This window comes from Orbicella faveolata, unplaced genomic scaffold, assembly GCF_042242905.1.
Source record: "Orbicella faveolata isolate gen_17 unplaced genomic scaffold, um_ofav_v1 contig_35, whole genome shotgun sequence".
Classification (NCBI taxonomy): Eukaryota; Metazoa; Cnidaria; class Anthozoa; order Scleractinia; family Merulinidae; genus Orbicella; species Orbicella faveolata.
This window is the reverse complement of record NW_028301564.1, coordinates 30,141,742-30,163,359: the sequence shown is the minus strand read 5'-3', so window position 1 is coordinate 30,163,359 and position 21,618 is coordinate 30,141,742. Positions and strand designations below refer to the sequence as shown.

Below are 21,618 nucleotides of genomic sequence, written 5' to 3'. Positions count from 1 at the left end.
CTGCACTTAGTGTTTCCAAAGAAATTTCGACAAATTGCAAGACTTACGTGTTTTAGCTGATAACCAGAAGATAGACGCCTTCATTCGCTTTCTCGCGTTTCTTGAAATCCGTGTACGTAAAATGTTTTTTTTTGGTGATGTTTTCCTTTCATGTATACCTGTAAGAGCGACTTCAACTATAAACCCGAGTAGTTCCTTAATCCCTCTTCAGTGCACACAAAGCGCAGGAAATTCATCAAAACTTGATATTATCACGAATACATACCCCCACCGCTTAATTACTGTGTTTGTCGAAGTCCATCTGCCCGACTCAATGTTTCCATTGAATCAAACCGTCAGTGATATAAAATGCGGCTTCGTTTCGCCAGCTTTGCTACTAAATTAACTGATCTAAATTAAAGTTCTTTTGCGGCGTGCGTCTAACAGAATTTCTAAACAAAATATTAAGTTCGACTTGTTTGGAACCTATGAGTTAAGTCTGCACCTGCACAGAAACGTATTCAAAAGCAAAACTAGTTTTAGCCAAGGATTTCCCAGGTGTTTTAATAATACACCACACGAGCTAGCAAAATTAATTTTTGCTTCGACCTCACGCTGTGTTTTTTACCTTTTAAATGTATTGTTTTCTTGTGTAGATTTATTTTTCATTTTCTTTCACATTTGTTAAACTTGACTGGGTGGTCCACAGTAAATGATTTGATGCTCTAAGGACATCGCTGACTTACGGCTGTTTTTGTTTACTTTTTGTTTTTGGTACTAAATATACGATTGTAATCATTCACAACTTTCAAAACCTTCAAATTCAGCAAAAGTTTTTACAATACAGCAACTGATAAAAACTCTGTGGTCAACATTTTCTGAATCTTAATTGAAGTAGATTTATCTTGAGAAATATACTGTGCTAAAAACGAGGAGTAAAAAGCACGCGAGAAGAACACATGAAAACAGAATGATATAAAAGACGAGAAATAAAAATCTGACATGCTGTGACTTGAGGTACTATGTGCCACCAGAAGAAAATGGCTTGAAATAACCTTGACACAAATCAGTCTGAAAGTTGGATATACAAATATTTAAGTGGATGTGAGCACTGTATAAACCGATGTTATTCTACAAACAATTAGGATTAACACCGTGAAAGAGTTTAAGAAATCCAATGCCAACCAAATAAAAAAATAATAATTAAAACTCCCCATCAGATCTGACAGGTTGTAATGAAAAATGTTTGTAATGAAAAATGTTTGTCTACCTCAGAACACATTTCAGTTCTGAAAACATCAATACCGATGTCGGATTTTTAAAATTCTAAAATTTTTTGAGATTTTTAAGATATTTTTAAAAACTTACAGCCACGTTTTTGTCAGTCTTGTTTCTCTTTCGGTAGTTAATTTGAAAGAAAAACTAGTCAGATTTTTTTTCCTGCAGTCGCCTTACAGTCTCCCTTATCAGTTTTTGTTGTTTTTGTTGTTGTTGTTGCTTTTTGGAGGGTCGTACTATATTTACGCAGAATTTTCCTACGCCATCTTACCCAAGCACAGAGTGATGAAATGAGTGATAAAGGAGGCAAGTAGAGGTAATCGAGTGCCATTTCATTGACAATTGGGTATGGTAGACTATACCTACACCCAACAAAATTCAAAAGCACCTCTACTGGCGTTAAACAACATACCTGTCCCGTTTTATATTCGGCATAAATTGCGCGCCACATTGTTCATATCTGAAAAACTTACTCTTAGACTAAAGAAGCTATGTCATGGATCATCCGAGTCTTAAAAAAATTAGCTTGAAGTTTTCAGGTTTTGTCATTTGTAATAGGCCATATTCCGCGTAATCACGGTATTGAACTGGAACTAGTTTGCAATGGACGCTTATGCAGGAGAATACCATTAAAAAGAGATTTTAAAAGTCATTTACATTTGAAAAGACTCGAGCTCCCCGCATTGGCTTCATTTGCAAGCTAATGCCATTCCGATATCGAGAATACGAATATGGTCTATTCGTCTCGATGGTAAAATAACTTTAAGTTTCTTTTCGTTATTATAACCTCATTTCTGTTCTTTGACTTGAACTCTGAGCTTTACCTGACTGGATCAATATTTCGTAGCATCGTCCCTTTGAAACAGACGTTGATTTGAATAATGGTTTGAAGATTCGACGGTATCGATGTTTGGGTCAGATCGAAAATACGGTATCGCATATTTGGTCTGAAGAACGGTAAGGCTCGCACTGCACACTTCAGCCAAAAATGTCGGGAAGTATCCCTTCCCTCCAGGCATTCTTGCTCCAAGGTCGTAAAGAGAAAGATGTTTTGTGTCCTTCATGACTAGACTCGTTATAGCGGCCGATCAGTACAAGAAGGAAAAACCTGACATTGTAAGCAGTAGGTAATTTTTGTGTGTAATGTAATGTAAGTTATTGCAATAAAATTAAAAAAAAAACCTGAAGGACGAGCTCTTCATGTGTAGCATACGTTTTATGCTAATTTGTATAGGTACCGTAATCCAACAGGTTTTCGTGTACAATTTTGAATGAATAAGCACAACGGGCTTGTGCTATTTTGAAAATCTTTGAAAAATTTATTATAATAATAATAATAATAATAATAATAATAATAATGATAATAATAATAATATATCTTACTTGACCACTCCCCCAATGGGGGTTTCAGGGCCAATGAAACCAAATGATTAAACAAATAATGCAAATGAACATAACAATGGTTAAAAATCCCAACTGGCAGGAGGCAGACCAGTTGGCTGTTTACAAACATGACCGAGGAGTTGAACTAGGGTCTACCGAGAAACATCTCTAGCTTAGTGGTCAGAGCGGGACTTGAACACTCAACCTCCGGATTTATAAAAATGAATAATTGCTTATTTGTTCCAAATTGTACGAGAATAATCTTGCGATTACTTGTTATCGTTATATGGCTGAACTGGTCAGCGTGCGATGAAAAGGAGAAGTCTGAATTCTTCAGCGGCATTGCCGGAAAAAGTATCGATTTTTGTGAACGCAGGCCGCAAAGGATCAACAAAACCTATTGTATTTTAAGTGGTATCTTTTAGAGGTCAAATGAAACTCGAGCCACGCCCAGAGTGGTCTCCTTTAGGGGTTTAACTTACATTTTCCGACAAGCTTCCCAGACCTTTTCATATGGGAGTTTCCCCCGGGGTTTTGCAGCGTTTCGTTGAGGACGTGAAACTTGACCCTAAATTGTACATATGACAGGCTGCCATGGTCACTCTAATGCGATAACTCCTGGTTAGGTCTCGGAAATATCGTGATTTATTAAATCCATTTTGAAATCACTGGCTATCCTTGCAATCTGATTGGCTCTCAATGGTGCGATTTATTCACGAATCGCACTATTTTTTGCTCTAAATCGCATCTTTTTCTCAGCCATTGAAAATGGGACAGTAAAACAAAACAACAAATCAGATTTCAATATTAGTTTAAAGTAAACAATAAAATTTCAGGAAAATGAAAGGCAAAAAGCCATTGTGTGGATAATTTAGCAACTAGTATTGCCAAAACTCTGTTGTTATTGTGTGTTTTTTCCAAAAAACTTGACGAATGTAATTAATTACAGTTTCTAAATGACGATTATCAGCTCCTTCAGGCTGAACACCAACTTTAATGGAAGTTTCCAACTTTCAGTGTCCATTTTGACGAATATTTTGGCGATTTTTCTTCAACATCTGCTCAAAATCCGTATGATACCGAGTCCAGTAAAACATAAACAAACGAAAACCACTCAACAACAAATTCAGGGCCATCTCAAGAAGGTAGATGTTTCCAGGTTTCTGGTAGTTTCAAACGAAGCAACAAAAGAGCTCAACTCTGTCGCTGTGAATAAACATAGTCAAAATACGCCCCGCTCCACAAAACAGTGAATGAATGAATGTCTTACGAAGCTGGTGTTAGTCCCGCCATCTTGGAAATATCTTGAAACAAATGGCGCCGCAAGAACTTGACAAGGTCCTGAGTATTGAGTCCTTCGCCGAGGTCACAAAAAGAAACGGAGATGATAACGAGCTGGACTCCCTTAAAATCATGCCATTAAACGGTATGAAAGAAAAAAAACGTACCATCCACTGGGCATCGTGCACTCGAGGGAGTTTCACAACTCAAAAGAAATCCATCGCAGAATTACGCAGGATGCGCCTTCAAATTCCTTCTCCAAAGACAATGAAAAGTCTCAGCCTCAACCACAGAAGAAAGAAAGACCTTCCATCATTGATTCAACCGACGAGAATTGAACTTTTATACCTGAAGCAGACTATTTTCGTTCTGACTTCAAAACCGCTTGTTTCTTTGTCATGCTCGGATGAGTTTTCGTCACATGACATCGTTTTGCATACTAAATGAGACGTAAAGGCGTTTCCGGTTCCGCTTTTTTTTTTTAACAAACCGACTACTGGAACAATACACCAAAAGTCTAAAAATTAAGGCGATAAAATTGTGCGATTTCAAAATGGATCTAATAAAGTGGCAATTGAACTTCATGTCGTGCAATTTTGATCTGAAATCATACTTGTGATTTCAAATCGAACTCGCGCTGCGCGCTCGTTCGATTTTGAAATCACGCGTATGGTTTCAGACCAAATTGCACTCCACTCAGTTCAATTACCATTATAAATTCCAGGTTTTCTCAATTTCTGTTCTGTTTTCGGGATACGTTTGTTCGTATATCAAGGCAAATGATTTCTTTCTGCATCAAATTCGAACGGTAGAGTGGTTTGACATAATTTTTGTTTCTTTTAAATTATTTTACTTTTTTTGCTAGGTTCTACTGATTAAAACTGTTGCAAAGGCAGTATTAGTTTCCATGAAGGCAACCTGTTTTTTTCTTTTTTCTAGAAAGTCCTTTTTGTGCCCTCTCAAATTAAACGAGATATGGTAAACTTATATGGACGCTTAACTAGGGAGGTGTTTTCTTTGTATCCAAGTCTCTTTTGGAAATTGAGGGACAACAGAACCTTAAAAAAATTGCAATTTTGTCCTGAAAGCCGCGGAGCCATGCTGGAATATTGATATATCGAACGCGGCCTATTGATAGATATTGTAGCTAATAGAGAGTTATCGTGACGCTGTTTTTGGCTAGTGCTTCTTCAGTATTTAAACTCTTGCTTGTTTTCAGACAATTTGAACCTTGAATGAATACTGACTGAATTATTCGTTGTCGCTAGAAAAGTTAACAAAATGAAATCAACAGGAAGAGCTAAAAGAAATTTGACTGTTCTCACGGTCTGAATTTTTCAGCAGACAAATGAAGCGTGAGCGCCTTAAAGTTGTGTGTACGCGGCATCAAAATAAATGTCCATGAAGCTGAATAGACTGATAAAAACTATAAGGCCTGTCTAAATGTAGAATTCATTTTTTAAACAGCTGAAAGCATGCGCGCTCTTACCTATCCGTTAGAGTTGTGCGCGTAATTGTTTATTTCTTCGATGATGTGTTCCATTCAAAACTTAGCACCGATAATGGCTAGGCCCGAAACGTATGCTCCATAACTGAGTTTATTTTGGCACTGATTTATTATTATTGATAACTCTTGAACTCTTTACAGTGTGCCACGCAGCAACGGATCCTTTTCGGAACCAATGTTTATGATAAAACCTATTGCTTCTTAACCGTACCGTTGACTTCACTTTACAATGAAGTGGTGCTCCAAGATTTCAACCAGTGCATGTTCAATGGTTTTGTGTTCTGGAGCCAGACTTTGACAGAACAAAACATACATAGACGCTTGAACTGGCTTTTTAGAAGCTTGTCAAGTTGCACTTTTATGATTACCCTATGTTTTGAGAGTGACTGAACAGGTATTTTTGCTGCGTGATACAAGTAGTTTGAGAATGGCAGTAGAATAAAATATTGTATGGTATTGGAATCGCTTCCTCTTCAAATAAAAAAAAATATCAAAAATTTTGTATTACGGATTCTACTATGCGAAAGTGTTGTTATAGAAACCTTTGATTTTACAATTGTTCACACGCGCAGGAGGTAATAATAGTCAACATTACTTCCTGAAAATCTTAATATATGTGGGTTATTGACCACGTGTTAGTTCAAGATGGCTGGATATTGGCCAAGTTCTTTTTTTGCGTGTTTATGGATCGAGACGGAGTCGAGGTCCATAAACTCGCAAAAAAAAGACCGAGGCCAATATCGAGCCATCTTGACTGAACAAGCTTGGTCAATAAAGGATTTATTATACGGCTTTCGGGGAAATTTTTCTTGCGGGACACGGCGGATAGTCCCAAGCGGGCATGATAGCTCCATCTGCCCGCTCGGGTAGCCAATCACAGCGCAGGATTTGATTCATCTTGCCCGCTCACGGAGCTAGCCATATAATAAGACTAATTATCGCCCAGATTAAAAAACCATCGGTTTTAGAATGAGGGATTTAGAAGCTTTTTGCATCCAGCCTCAATAGCGAATATGTTGTCATGGTTGTTGTCAATTTTTGTGAACTAAATTTTGAGTAACGGACGTTTTCACTGAAGGGGCTGTCAAAGGCATTCCTTTCATATTCGGCATTAGGCCGCAGATTTTTTATCACTTTTCTGACTTATTTAATTTTTTATGAACATTATTGTTACCTTTAGAGTAAGTCGTCAATCAACGAAATATATAAATGCATAAAGTCAGTCTATGAGACTTAAAATCAGTAATAAAATAATAAACACTTTCTATTCCAAAACATATATGAACAACTTGAATGGCACAAACGGTCAACCTTGAAGAAATTCTTAGACTTTTAATTTATTTACTTATTGATGATCTTTTCCGTAGGTTTTACGGCTCAAAAGGAGAAAAAAAAGAAGATTAATCCTAAGCGGCAACAATCTTGATAAAAAAGGGGGTTTTTGAATCATTGTTTAAAAAAAATGCGAGTTAAAAATGGACTTGTTATGATGTTAGTGCAAAACTTGGCATGTACGGCATTAAACTGCAGACAAGCGTCGCTTGATTACCATTTATTTTCATTTCTGCGGGTGTAGATAATTTTAAATACCACGAGACGATGGTCTAGACATCCCTAATGTAGCTTTATTTCAACACGGTGAAAACAACAGCTAAGCCAAAACAAAATTGAATGTTATAAACCTGTTTTTAAACATGAAACAGTGTTTGATTATTTCTCCGTTCGTATTCTAATACTCGTGAAGTTTTTTGTATTTATCTTCTTTTCGCATTTACCTTTTAAAAAAGATAAATGGGAAATGTTCAGTTGAAAGTGTGGTTAGATAATGATGAATGACTTCCCCAGGGTAAAAATAGTGTTAACAAATTTTAAAAAGTTAATTAAATCGCCGGAGTTCTGGCTCGCCTGGTAACAAACTTGGACGACTACGTTCTCGATGAAGTTAAGTTTTCCGGTTTAACAAAGGAATTAAAAATTGCGAAAGAGGAAATTCATTTTCTCGGATTTAGTACCAAATCTGTCGATCAGGTTGTGATCTTAATGTTTGTTTATTTTCACTATCGTAGTTGACCAGTGCACCATTTATTTAATTTAATTATTTCAAGAGTTTTCATTTCTGCTTCGCTTTCTGCCCTCGCTGAATTTTAATCTGAAATAAGAGTCTAATTCTATCCCTGATGTTCGATTGAATTTTCTTCCATTGTACTGGTCACGGCTAAATTCTTTATCCTTTCTAACCAAGGCTCCAAAGCGATAAGGGGCAATCCTTTAATGTGCTTGGGAGGTATTTAAGTATTACCTGATTCCCAGTCAAATTAAATAAAAGCTCAAAAGATTTTAACTATTTCTGATTTCAAAGATCAATGCTTTATTTTCTAAAAATGTTTTTTATTTAATTATTGATACAATCTTTACAAGGGCATTGTTCAACATTAAAACTACCCGGTTTATCTTGCTATCTAATCAGTTCTTTCCTTTTTCTCAGAACAGACGCATTGCTGAGAGATTAAATGCCTGTTATTTACTTTACTAAAAAGCTTCCTTTCCCTTATCGCCAACCATTCCAAAAAGCAGGTTATTTTTTAATTTTTTCATGCGGTAATTATATAAATGCAAATTTTCTCTACTTTTATTTTTTCAAGCACATCAACCCGATATACTGAAAACAAGTAATATGTAAATGAATCTCTTTCGATTCCTCGACCTTGCTGTAGGGCAAAATTTAAAATCACGTTATGATTTTCCAGTCACACGATACTTTTGTGTTATGATCAACATTTTCGGCTCAACTAGTTCATGGCGTGAGTCTTCCCTCTTCACAAACGCTTTTCATTAAAAGTTTAATTCGTCAAGTAATCAAAACAACTCAGTGGTCGGTCGTACTTTTTACATATTTAACCAAATTTTGAATTATATTTTTCGCAACTCTCCAGTGATTTTTAGACATTAGAGAATTTCCTCAATAACATTTTCCCAAAAGAATTGAAACCAACTAAAACAAAGTAGCCTTTTCCCCAAAACGGAGGACGTTTCCAAGTCGATCTAAGGTTATCATTTTGAAACGGAGAAGTACTAAACTTGCACTTGTTCTGAACTACTAGTAGTATTTCTTTGAAGTCTTCTTTCCCTCGTGTTGCAGCGGTGACCTGTCGAATAACGATTTCCCCGGGTGAACGCTAAATGTGAGTCATCTGCGGCACAAACACTCAAACAGCCTGACCGAAAATCGTTACTCATAGCTGATAATATGATCGGGTTAATTACGTGTTTGAGGTAGTACATCGCTAACGTTATCAGTTCCACGTACAGAAAGTCTGGCTTGGCTGTCGTTTCGGGAGAGAATTCCTGGATCAACAGGATGACTCCACGAGGTAGATAACAAACTTGGAAAGCCAGCATTAAAACTATCAGCATTCTGACCAGCCGTTTCTTCTGTCTGGCCCTGTCGCTGAGAGTTTTCTTCATGGAACTGTTCGGCTGGTAGGACCTCGAGTGCATCTCGTTTTTAGCTCTGAGCACGCGGATGACATCGAAGTAAGCAGCGCTTTGGAGAACCAGAGGCAGAGTAATGAACAAAACCACGAGGTACATCTCATAAGCGATTTTATAAACTTCACTGGGGAAAAATGGAAAACAAAAGAAATACCCGTTGGGGAACAATTTGTTCTTGAGAAAGATTAGCATCGGAACACCACTTGTCACATAGCAGGCAACCCAGATGCCCGGCATCACCATCTTGACGCGGTGGAGGGTCATTTTCGGTTTGAATGGTGCCACTATAGCTCGATGCCTCTCCAGGGCAATTACAGTCTGTGTGACAACGGACACGACAACGAAGACATCTTGAAGTGGAGCTAAGATATAACACAGTACATCGCCGAAAAGCCAGCCGCGGTAGATCTCGATGATTCTCAATGGCGCCGCGAGCAGGCAGACTCCCAAATCAGCAGCGCAGATATTAGCGATAAGTAGGTTGCAAGGTGTTCTCATCTCTCGCCAGCGAGAGAGAGTCGCCACGACCAGACTGTTCCCTGTCAAACCAACGACGATGAGAGACGAGAAGAAGAGTGTCGTGAGAGTGACATAAAGTTGAGAGAGCACCTCTGGCTTGTCCGGCGTCGCCGCTGGAGTAGTATTTGGTGGAAGGCTAGTCGTGTTTACCGTCATGTTGTAAAGAGTCGAGTTTGGAGTCATTTTTGCACCTTCCGCTCAGTTGTTGTTGTTGAGATTCAATTCACGTGCGCTGCAACTTGGGGCGGATAAGTTATCAGCTGCATTCACATTAACGGGATGAAGTGAAAAGCAATTTATATTTTCTAGCGCAGTTGATGCGTTATATAACACTTGATATGACGAGACGGCTCTCCAGATGACAGGTAATTGCGTTTACGTCACAGAGAAAGATACATTTCCATGAGAAGAATTTCCCAAAACAGAAACTGACTTTTAACGTTAATGAAGATTTCCATTAGTTTTTCTTTGCAAATAACCTACTCAGTAAAACCACGATGCGTTTCAGGCCGTCTGTAAACAAATCAGACAATGTAATCCGTTCTCGATAACTGTGAGGCTAATCGAATTCGAGCTAATTCGCGATGTACGTGAAACAACTTCGGGGTGAAATAGGTCATTTACCTCTGAACCTCAGGTGAAATGATCAGGAGCTCAGAAACACCGAAATATTGACATGACCTGATGTGCAAATGGATTCAACCCAAAGCAATTTAAATGTGAAAAACGTTCACAATTAGTTTTGTTTTTGTAGCACCTTTGGTAATATATAGTAAGGCTAGAATTTCTTTTTTACACGATCACATCAATTAACTTTGCATATCACATGAAAAGTGGGACTGGTTAAAATTTGTTATCACATAGCTCGTAGGAAAATACTTCAGCGTGGAGGAGGAAAATAAAATTATTTCGAGGCACAGATGTGCATTTTTAGATAAGCAAAACAAATTATGTTCTTTTGTTGTGCCGGCAATTTAGTAGACAAAATATAGCCAAAACACAAGGTCAGTTGTCAGGCTCTTTCATGTTACTGCAGGAGAACAGCGGCGTCTAAAACTTGTAATTATACATCCTTATTTCTTACTTTAGGGTGTCAAGTAGGACTGAAAACTTTGACTGCGATAAAATCGGCAAAACTTACAGGGACGTCAATTAGCTGAGAACAAATACTACAGATGAAAACCATTGTGAAACAAATATCAGGAATAACCAAGGAAACAATGTAAATATTGTAGTTGTCGGTTCTTCTTTGGAAGCCAAGTCATTTAGATGAATTTTGATTCAAGATTACCCGCTAAAACCGACGTTCAATCGCAGAGGGAATTTAAACTCCTGTCTATGACAGAAAAGAAATGTTAAGAAACGCGAAAGGAAGTAAAGTTATGCCTTAGAATAGAAATCGATAGCTATCTGCAGGTTACTCATTAAAATTCTAGTAGCTTTCCAAGAATAATAAAAGCTGAATAATTTCTAATTGGACGTTTAGAGAAAAACATTCGATGAATATTTTTCTTCAAGTACATGTTAGAAGAGTCGTCTTTTTTGCCTTAAATAGAAAACCGACCGTGTGTGGAATGCTTGAAAAAATAGGAAAACTGAAAGTGCTCTAACAACAGGCTATTTCCAAAGTCATAAAAATTAAACTGGATTGATACTCCAGAAATAAACCCTTAACCACACAGTTTGAATATTTTTAATCATAATATTTCCGTCTTACTTCTTCATAGTTGCAATCGATACTCTGTGACAATGAAATCCTTTCATTTTATTGCTATTATATAGCGCTTATTTCGAATTCACTTCAAAGTCGGAGCTCACTTTTCACTGTTTTTGTTAGTCCTCGGTGAAGTTGCGCCAAACCGACAATGAAAATGTTAACTTCTGCTTAAGTGGAAAAGCTTTATTTATTTTGTTTTGCAATGTATTTAGACTTTGGCCTTAAGAACCTGACTTGACGAAACGGAAGTAAGGCAGTCAGGCGGGGTGTCGAAAAGTAAAGCTGATCACAAAATTGGTCTTAGGATGCATATAGGTTAAGAAATTAAAAGATTGGGATTTTCCAGGTCTACAAGTAGCTAAAAAGGCTCTGATGTTCTCCTTACTGAATTCAACTTTCATCGAAGGACAAGGAGTTAATTTGGAGAAACTTTAATCCCCAACCGAAATGAATCTACGCGGCGACCATGCAGGGACCTTAAAAAAAGTTAGTTAAGTTTAACATTCACTGATCTCCCAGCAAATAGTTCTAGCCAAACGAAATTGGAAAGCCACATGTGAAATAGTAACTGATCATATTGTGTCTCTAATTAAAATGACCTACCGGCAGCCCTTGTCGAGAAATTAAACCAAACGTAAACTAATATTGACCAAGAAAACTCTTAGCACCTAGGCGGGAAAATTAGTAGTTAACATTTTAACGAAAGCGTTCTGTAACATTTTTAATCAATTTGATCAGTGATAGATCAATTTTGTTATTGCTTTTTCTCTCACCATAGTTAATAGAGGGGACTGGCTATGAAGCCCGGCAAACATCAAAGGAGCTAACATAGATTTCAAGATTTATGTTGGAAGGCCCACGACCGTGCACAATCTTTTGTTTTGCGCTCATGAACTATGCATGAATTACGTAACCAAAACGTTTTTATTGGTCAGTTCCTCCGTACGGAGTAAACAACTATTGTGTTTTGTGCACGGTCAAGGCCAAAAAAGCGAACAAAAACATACAACAAAGAACTTTGTCGGGTTTCAAAACCATTCCCCTTTATTAACTATGCTCTCACTTAGCAACTGAATACCTCGCTCTGTTTGTTCTTTGTCTAGAACGAGCAAGGCCCGAACCTGTTCTCGTTGAACACAGTTAATACAGTAATCCCGGCTCGTAATAATCTGACGGGGCGATCACGTTATTGTAAGTTGCGATCCCGGTTGAAGACCCAAACAAACATAACACAGCTGAACCAAAAACGCAATATGGCTTTTCAAAGAAACGTTGTTTTTACGCTGAAATTTTTCAGTTTTTACGAGTTCAGAATTTTAGGTGTGCAGTGCATATTTTAGACGTTTTCCACCCAACGAACGTTACGTTATTATCCCACCACATAATCTCATTGATATTGCGGGCTGAAGTGGACCGGAACAGTAGAGAGGTTAGGCATGACGTTAACGGCACACGGCAAACGGCAAAGACAACTTCTGATTTTCAGTTCTTTTCTTCTAATCCGTAAATAAAGCACACAAAAATGGAATAACGTCTCTACTAGTATTCATTGCAAATACAAATAATTTCACTCTACTGTGCACACAGCCGAAGAGAGACGACAAAAGTTTCATTTTTGCCGTTTGCCGTTTGCCGTAAACGTCATGCTTAACCTCTCTATTGTCCTACACGGAGACATGCATGAAAATATCCACAACAAACTTCGCACTTGAAGGGAAATGCACATTGAACGAGGTCCGTTTCAGTGAACGATCGGCGGTCAGTTTCAAGATATTACTTTTGACTTTCGACAGAACATGGAGAACGTAATTAAGTCAAATGAATTTCTCGTCGATATCATACCAAGCAAAACATTCATATTCAATCTTCAGGTATATCTTTTTTGGCGTTATTAAACAAGAAAATAGAAGAAAAAACTGTAGCGTACCTTTCCTAGTTTGGATTGCTACTTTTTTCTGAAAACGCCATGGTGTTTGAATAAAATTGAAATTTCTCGCAACATCTGCTCAATATTTAAAAGAGCAACAAAAACATTCTGAAAATATGTAATACAGAAAACACAACGCAGCATAAGTTTAGCGTCATGCATCTTCCAGCTAGTGTAAATGCATGTATCTCGCGCCAAACTGGTGTCAGCCTTGAAATCATTTTAATTTTGTGTTATATTTCTTAGAGGGAGTAAGAACGAAGCGAACGTGTGTTTTATAAGAATATAATTCAAAATATTCAATATTGAAATAAATAAATATGTACTTTTTGTGACATATTTGGTTTTCGATTTTCTAATAACTTTGCTCGAAGATAAACATTTTGCCCGCAAAAAAGCGTAATTCGTAATACTGTCATTATACTCATTTAGCTGAAATTTAATACGTTCGAACTGTCCTTCTTAATGAAGTTCTAAAGGCCCCGTTCCGTTAGAAGTAAGAAAGCACTTCAGCCTACGAATACCTCTTAAGTGGGAACACATTTAAAAGGAGAAATGAAATGAGTGCCATATTTGCATAAAACACGCGATTGAGCGAGTTAATTTTGCGCGCAAGCTGCAAAACTTATGACTCTTTTTTAACTTCATAAACTGTTTTAGTATAAAACCGGGACTATTGTGCCTATATACTTTATGTTATTACATGTATATGTCAAAAAGAAAAGGTAAAGAAAGGTAAAGTCTGCATGCGAGCCAAGTGGCCCATCAGGCCGGAGCTTATTCCGGTTTCTGTAGCATGAAGCGACTAGGAGTATTTCTACTCCCCCCTGGATGGGATGCTAGTCCATCGCAGGGTTACCCCCAGCATTAAGTTCGCCGGTACCCATTTATACACCTGGGTGGAGAGAGGCACTGTGAGAGTAAAGTATCTTGCCCAAGAACACAACACAATGTCCCCGGCCAGGGCTCGGACCCGGACCGCACGTTCCGGAGACGAGCGCACTAACAATGAGGCCACCGCGCCTCCCGTATATGTCAAAGAAAAGGTAAAAATTGTCTTCACTGCTTAAATAATATCATAAACGCGATAGCAACCAAAATAATCGTTATTATGTTTTCTTTTTTCTTTCTAATTTTCCCAGCGGTATAAAAAACTTTTTGTGTTACTTTTGTTTCTCATTTTCCTGTTTCAATTATACAGCAGTCAGTTAATCCAGCATTGTCAGCACAGCTATTATCCTTAAATTTCTGAAAACTGTCCAATTTGGCATTTAATTTGGACAGTTTTCAATAAGGACTTTGAGTAAAAACGCAGAAACTGTCCAATTTGTATATGAAATAGGACTACATGCTGTCCAATTTGGAAATAATTGGATGGAAAAAATACCGAGGACAGTCAAAATTGGACGAGGCCGCAGGTCAAGTCCAATTTGGCTGTCATATTGGCAATATTCCGTTAGGATCGCTACATTAAACTGAACTTTCGAGTTGCCAAAGCTATAGTCTTACTGCTGTATTCGGTTGTTTGGGGCCATGTATAACGAATTAATGCCGGGAGATATTTCCATATGTAAGCTTTTTATCTTTTCCAAAGCTAGTATATTTCATGCTTGACATATGGTATAGATTATAGAATATGTTCATGCTTAGTGTGCGTCTATCGAGTAGTATGCGTATCGAGTAGTGTGTGTATATCGAGTAGCTTCACGCGGGAGGCTTGGAAAGCCCGAGAGAAGCGCAGAAGTTGTTCGAGGCGATAGTCGAGACCAACTCTAGGAGAGCAACTCTAGCTTCTTGAGTGCTCTCTAAAGCATGAACTAATTCTTTTATAACATAGTGACAACAACTTGGGCGCTAAAACATGTTTTATTTGTGATTGACTGCAAAGTTCCCACAATGCAGAATGAAGGAAAACAAAGGATTCTATTGCCTGCTTAAAAATACAATCAGTTGAGCAACAGTGGAACGAAAAGGCTTCATCTGGTTCCTAAAGAAGCATCTTCTTCGAATTAATGAAAATCAGAAAACAAAGTCGAAAATACTCAGTGACTGGACTGAAGTAAGGTCAAGTAAGGTGACGTGATTTTCAGTAAGATCAGAACGTACGAAAATATTGCCTTTTCCGCGAAACAGTGAAACGGGGGAAAACACCATTACTGAATTTGACAAAGAATTCTTGTTCAAAATAAAATCCGGGCCTGAATTGCTCTGAAATATATAGGGATCGATCTAAAAGCCAGGTCTGGTATAGCATATGTGAAATCACATATTTTGCTCTAAAATAGCTAAAGGCGTTTAACATCCAGATGGCATCCCCTCACTCGAAGTCTATTACCGGTGAGATAAACCCACACATTAATTTGTCACATTTTTTTCTAAAACATAACCTATGGACTAGGAATCCTACTTAACAAAAGGGGAAAGATGTATGAAACTGAATTTTGTGTACTCCATATGTGTGGTCGGCCATGCCACGAAAATGGATTCGTCCGCGTGTAATTTAATGACCTTAATGCTCACAGAATTAAAGCAGAGAACGTGTGAGCCTAAATTCCCTTTTAAACCACTCTGAAACAAAATGTCACTCTGTGCGACATTAACATTCGGTTGGCAAATAATTCGAGGATTGCTGAAAATAGACCTAGACATAGACCCAGTTAACAAACGTGAGGAATTTCTCAATCCAATTATTTTTAATTATCAGACCTTTCCACGTGCCCTTTATAATGGACATGGAACAACGCTGGAAATAAGTGGAATGCTTCTTGAATGAGAATTTGACTAGCAGTATAGATAAATAGGATGATATTATTTTTTCTCCTTGAATTCCTAGCATTCCCATTCTTGCTTAGCGATACACTCTGTTGTGCATAATAATCGCAATTCACAAGTTAAAAATGTCCAGTCAGTTTTGAATACAATTTACACGACTCAAGCGTGTGAATGTTCATTATTGGAATGCTCCTCTTTTGTCGATCTCCACTGAAACAAGTTCGTGAGAAACAGTTCAACTTCTACTTGTTCATGTTTACATGCACGTTACTTTCGTGTGATGACAAGTTGATCCCAAATTAGATTTAAATAAAAGGTTGATTCATACTCAAACAAAGCAGTTGTCCATGTTTCCTACAGAGGAAAAAATCCAGCCTTGATTGCAAGTCTTTGAACTGTTGCCAGTGCAATGTCCCGTATGATAAGTTTAGCCGGGAGTTTGCTTCATTGTCTTGCAAGAGGAAGGAAAACAAATAACAAAAATGGCGAATGCAATAAAATATCAACTATAAAAAAGTAAACACAATGACTAAAATATTCAAACTTTCAATAGTTTGGCAATGCGATTTCATGACGTCTGTCAAAAAATCAAATTTAATGAGCTGTGAAATCCACTTCCATCCTTGCAATTTTGTACTTCTTTCCCAGAACGTCCGGTCTATCAGTTTGCTCTGTAGAATCTTTTTATCCAATTTATTTGTATGTTAAGTGCTACCAGGGAATATAAAGTGACAATTAGGAAGTTAAGGAACATTCCGCGAGAATCAAGCGGGCGGGATAGGTAGGTTGGAAAACCAGGAATTCGGAATTCGGAATTCGGAATTCGGAATTCGGAATTCGGAATCCGGAATTCGGAATCCGGAATTTTATTTAAAAAAATAAAAAAATAAATTAAAAAAATAAATAAATAAAAAATGAAAAAAACACTATCGACTCTGTTGCCGTAATTGGGCGGAAAGAGAGTGACTGGTATCCATTTGTTTATGAAGATGGATCAAAGTGCTAGAGAATGTCAAGAGTTCAAAACCACTACTACCACATAAACTTGCCCTGTCTGAAGAACCGTAACCACGACTTCACAATATCTCACTTAACATCTTTGTTAAGCAGGATGGAGGGAGGACTTATTATTTCTAATGCCATGGCACAAGAGCTATGGGAGAGATTCGGAGAAACGATATTTCAATAGCGTGACAGCCAGCTTAACTATTTAGGATTGCGTTACTAATATAGGCCGCTAGGAATAATTGAAGACAAGAAAACTCAATGTACAATATACTATCATGCAAAGAAAGAACAATTAAACCTTTTTTAAAAAAAGCCAATGTTCCGAATTCCAATCACTATGCCTTCTCGTCCAAATTCATAACTTCTTTAACAAAGCTTCAAACCTCTTGTGTGACACACCTTTTACTCAGAAACAAAGAACAAAGTACAGGGAATGTGAGGGTGTTTCTTGTTAAGGTTTTTTCTTGTTTTCTGTATATTTTTTTATAATTTAAAAGTAAGGTATTGCGTGACCACATATCGTGACTCAACTGCAACCGTCTGATTGTCAAGCCGCAAGAGTCCAGAGTTCAGATTCTAGGTTTTATTATAACTTTAAATTAATAATTTATTTTTTCTTTACATTTATTTATTATTATTATTATTTATTATTATTATTATTATTACTATTATTATTATTATTATTTATTTTTTTATTTTTTTTTATTTAATTTTTAATTTATTTTTTTATTTTTTTTAATAAAATTCCGAATTCCGAATTCCGGGTTTTCCAACCTACCGGGCGGGATAACTTCCTTTACAAGTATTGGCCACTCTGATCAGCCTCAAGGTCAAGAGTTTCAGATCATGAACAAATGCACATCTACTGTACCTCTCATTAGCCCCATTAGTTTGGTTGTCAAATATGTGTCATGCTCGCTCTCACAAACGAGATCAACTATCAGCTCATACCTTTTTAGGATTAACATCAGCAGGTCAAGTATTTAAACAACTTTGGTGCAAGTTAAAGGCAATTGAAGCATTACACTGACACATGGACAGGTTGACAACTTTCGAGGTTCACCAAACCCACCATGCATTCATCCAGGCGTTGTCAATCGATAAACCGATAATCGATATTAATCAATAGCAATCGATGAAGAAAAAAGTTGTGACAGTTTGATTTTTATCGATTGCCGATAGTAATCGATAGCGATTGATTCTCGATTGATATCGACTATTATCGATTGTTATCGAAAATTATTTTTGGCTTTTTACAAGTTAAACTTACAAAATGTACGTTTGACAAAATTTGTCTGTAATGGGTTTAGTGAGTCCTTTTATTGTGGCCTGCGTTTCTTTAACAATCATTGACAAAATAACAAGAACAGAAACAGCTAACAGAAACATTTTGGGCTTTATATCTTTACATCATGCCAAGATCCTGCTTTCCCCAGAAGACCTGGTGGATAGCGTTATACAGTCTTCGAACAACTGGGGCCTGGAGAAGAGATTACTACGCTTTGAATTCTTAGTTTTTAAAGATTGCGATGTCATGTCAAAAAAATGCTGAAGATGAACGCCTGCTTCGTGTTCCAGGTATTATTTTACACAATAACAAAGTCATCTTTGAATAGTCTGGGTGGTTATTTTCCGATATCGACTTTTATCGATTGACTACGCCTGGATTCATTCATAAATGAGGTTGCATCATCGTTCAAGTACATTTTGTTTACACGGTTACCGTAACGCTTTCAGTCGTAGATTTCTCTTAATTCTTTCATTAGGAAAAATCAACTCTGAAATAAAAAAAAAACCAGTTCCATGACTTCCAAACAAACAGCATGCAAAACTTGGGTCGAAGTTTTGCTCAACTGTACAATCGCACGTAACTTACATTAGTTCCATTCACGTTCAGCTTTACAGTAAAATTATGATAATTGTAACAGGATCGAAAATATGCAATATCGCGGTCAAGTAGATTCTAAACGCGCTTGTTATCTTTTCATTGTGACTCTGCGTCCCAGACCAAAAATCGTACTGACTGAGTATGGGTTGAGCTGTGCACAATTCGCAAGAGTAGTGATCTCACAAAGATAGCTTATCAGCTAGTTGACAAGAACGGAAATGTACTAATAACTGTAGATAGCTTGCGATGTACCACTGTACAGGATGAAGTGATTTTAAGCGCGAAAATAATTGAAAACCGTGACATTTTCATCATTATCAGTTCACTTCCGAAATGACAGCTGAAGACTGAAGGTCCTGCTCACTCTCCAGTAGCCTGCGTCGCAGACAGTCTATATCGGGGTTTTCATGACACGTCCGGCTGAAACGTAGGCTAACTACCCAGATGTAGACTGAATGGTTTTGCTGAACGGCGTATTGTGGGCTGCGCAGGAACTGAAGCATTTACAAATATTTTGTATTTGGATTACAAAAAAGAACAACTGATCCGAGGAACCGAGCAAACTTCCCCTTCGATCGCGTATTTTGCCGGTTAAACGCTCCTGCTCCTGGGGTTTATTTTAAACTTGTCCCGGTGGAGCCGGCATTCATTTGACTGCTATATTTATAGCTAGTTTGTCCATGGCAGTTTTTTTCCTTATTTGCAAGCGAGCGTACGGAGCGAGTGTACTAAGTGAGCGTACGAGTAAGAGCGCGGGGCACGAGACCAACACCACCGAGATCGTGCTCGTTCAACCTGACCGGGTTTGTTTTGTTTTTGTTTTTATTTTTGTTTTTGTTTTTGTTTTTGTTTTTGTTTTTGTTTTTGTTTTGTTTTTTCTTTTGTTTTTGTTTTTGTTTTTGTTTTTGTTTTTGTTTTTGTTTTTGTTTTTGTTTTTGTTTTTTCGCGCGTCCGCGAAGATCTTATTAAAAATTTAATTTAAAATAAAGTAGATGGTCTGTTAACAGAGACTCCTGCAGCCGATTCATGTTAGTCTTCAGCTTATTTATCAGGGACTCGAAGTTTAATCAAGAAAATACAGTATTTGAGGTGATGTTGTTAACCTAGAATCCAATTAAGCAATTATACAATTTATTTACCAAATTTAGACAATAGCCACCGAAGCACGGTGTTTTGTAGAATATTGAACGTAGCTGATTGATAAACATTTCGAGGCTTGACGAAAGTGACAAGTTGGACAGAAGTAGTGGAATTTTGCAATCCAACTATTTTGGAATCCACAGTCTTACCGGATGATGTTCACATGCACATCGAGAGAGAGAGGTCAACTGAGTTGTTGGCTTACAATATAATAACAGATAGAACGCTTTTCTTAAAATTAGCTTCACTAACCAGGTTTTTGAGCTGACAATTTAACACAAGTCTTACTCTCACACGAGTTCAATGAGGTTAATTTAAATGCATGCAAAATAATTTTTAATAGGCGATTTGCATGATGGCGTCATTTGACTACACCAGAATCTTTCACTTTTTCTGTTTCTTATGCTGATTAGTGTAAACCTTCAAAATTTAAATAATAAAGAGGAAACGAAAGGAATTCTGGTAGTTGCAGTCAAATGACGACAACGTGCAAAGCCGCTATTGGCAGCCATTAGTGAAAATGAGTTCTTTGTGACTTTCTGGGCTAATGATGAAGTCAAGGAACAAACCTCTCCTTTGCTCCCTGTTGAAACTGGTGGTCTGGCCTTCCAGTAACTTGACGTAATCTTCTGAAAGGTCAGTTTAACAGTCAATACAAAGATTGTTTGTATCGAGTGGGAAAACCACCTTAAGTCTTTGTAACAGTGATGATACTAAATAAATTAAGTCAAAGCTAGTTGGTAAAGGGGCTGCGGTTGTTCGCTCTTCTGTAACCGTCTAATATCCAGAATATGAAGCTACCATTGAAAAAATTGACTGAAATTTTCACAGGCCCTTTCTCCAAGCTACAACAGTCGGACCATATTTCTTGGGAATCTTTTTTTAATCTAATAATTGGTTCGGATCACATGCAACACAGGTCGATCGTTCCGTGGTTACTCTCACGAAATATCAACAAGCCTCTGATAGTTCACATTATTAAAGCTGGGTTGAAACATCAGCTCGTGTTTTACCTATTTTTTTGAATACTTCGAATTATCCCTCCAATTTAGGGTACAAGAATAATACTTTTGTAACGAAAACTCTGTCTATTGTTCAAAAAGTATGAAGTAACCATTAAAAAATAACAGATTGGGTTGTCAAGATGGTGCGGGCGACGAAGCCGCCACTGAAGTTCAGTGCTACATAAATAGCCCACAGATTACCTTCCGATTCGCTTAAACTAACAATGATAAAGTTTCTTTGCTGTTAGCCAAAATAAGTCAATGGTAATAGAATTGTACCTTGTTTCAAATCTTCTACGAATCTTTCGCCGGCGGTGGCCTGAAGTCACGTCTTAACAGATCATAACGAGAATAAAAACACTTAGGAAACTGTGCATGATATGGGCTCGTGTGAGAAGACTGAAATCCCAATCATGAGTGACGTGCAGTTAAATGCTTTCCATGGAAATTGACAGTAATCCCTGTCATTGAGTAAATATTGTTCCATTCAAGCTTACAGCTAAAGCTTCCTTTGTTTATTTTGTGGTTTAGCATGGCGTGGTATTTAAACAATTTAAAAAGGATTTAAGATATTGATGCGACCAATTAAACTGTGTGCCGATCCGTAATAAAAATGTTCTTATCTTATCGTGCAAAAGGGAACTAACATGTCTTCCATCAACAAACAATGTGTAGTTGCCTAATGATTCAGGAGTAACGTGATAACCACTCAGTTGGTGAATA

The 21,618-nt window shown here is 37.4% G+C and overlaps 2 protein-coding genes across 4 annotated transcripts in view; both read right to left on the bottom strand.

The window, feature by feature from the left end:
* LOC110050501 (QRFP-like peptide receptor) overlaps positions 1–21,308 on the bottom strand; it is a 40,158-nt gene extending 18,850 nt beyond the window's left edge. Inside the window, exons 1-2 of one of the 3 annotated variants that reach the window (XM_020756425.2) lie at positions 21,175–21,308; positions 20,461–20,520 (exon numbers count right to left, since the gene is read on the bottom strand). The gene's annotated coding sequence lies outside the window, so the exon portion shown is untranslated. Of the gene's footprint in view, positions 1–47; positions 372–20,460; positions 20,521–21,174 lie in introns of those variants that run through there. The other 2 variants (XM_089273398.1, XM_089273399.1) reach the window with 2 other exon arrangements.
* On the bottom strand, positions 8,004–9,803 carry LOC110050504 (G protein-coupled receptor 54-like). The gene has a single exon (XM_020756426.2). It carries the CDS (start codon positions 9,620–9,622, stop codon positions 8,501–8,503), a length of 1,122 nt encoding a protein of 373 aa, XP_020612085.2. The 5' UTR covers positions 9,623–9,803; the 3' UTR covers positions 8,004–8,500.
* Positions 21,309–21,618: the final 310 nt, after the last annotated feature.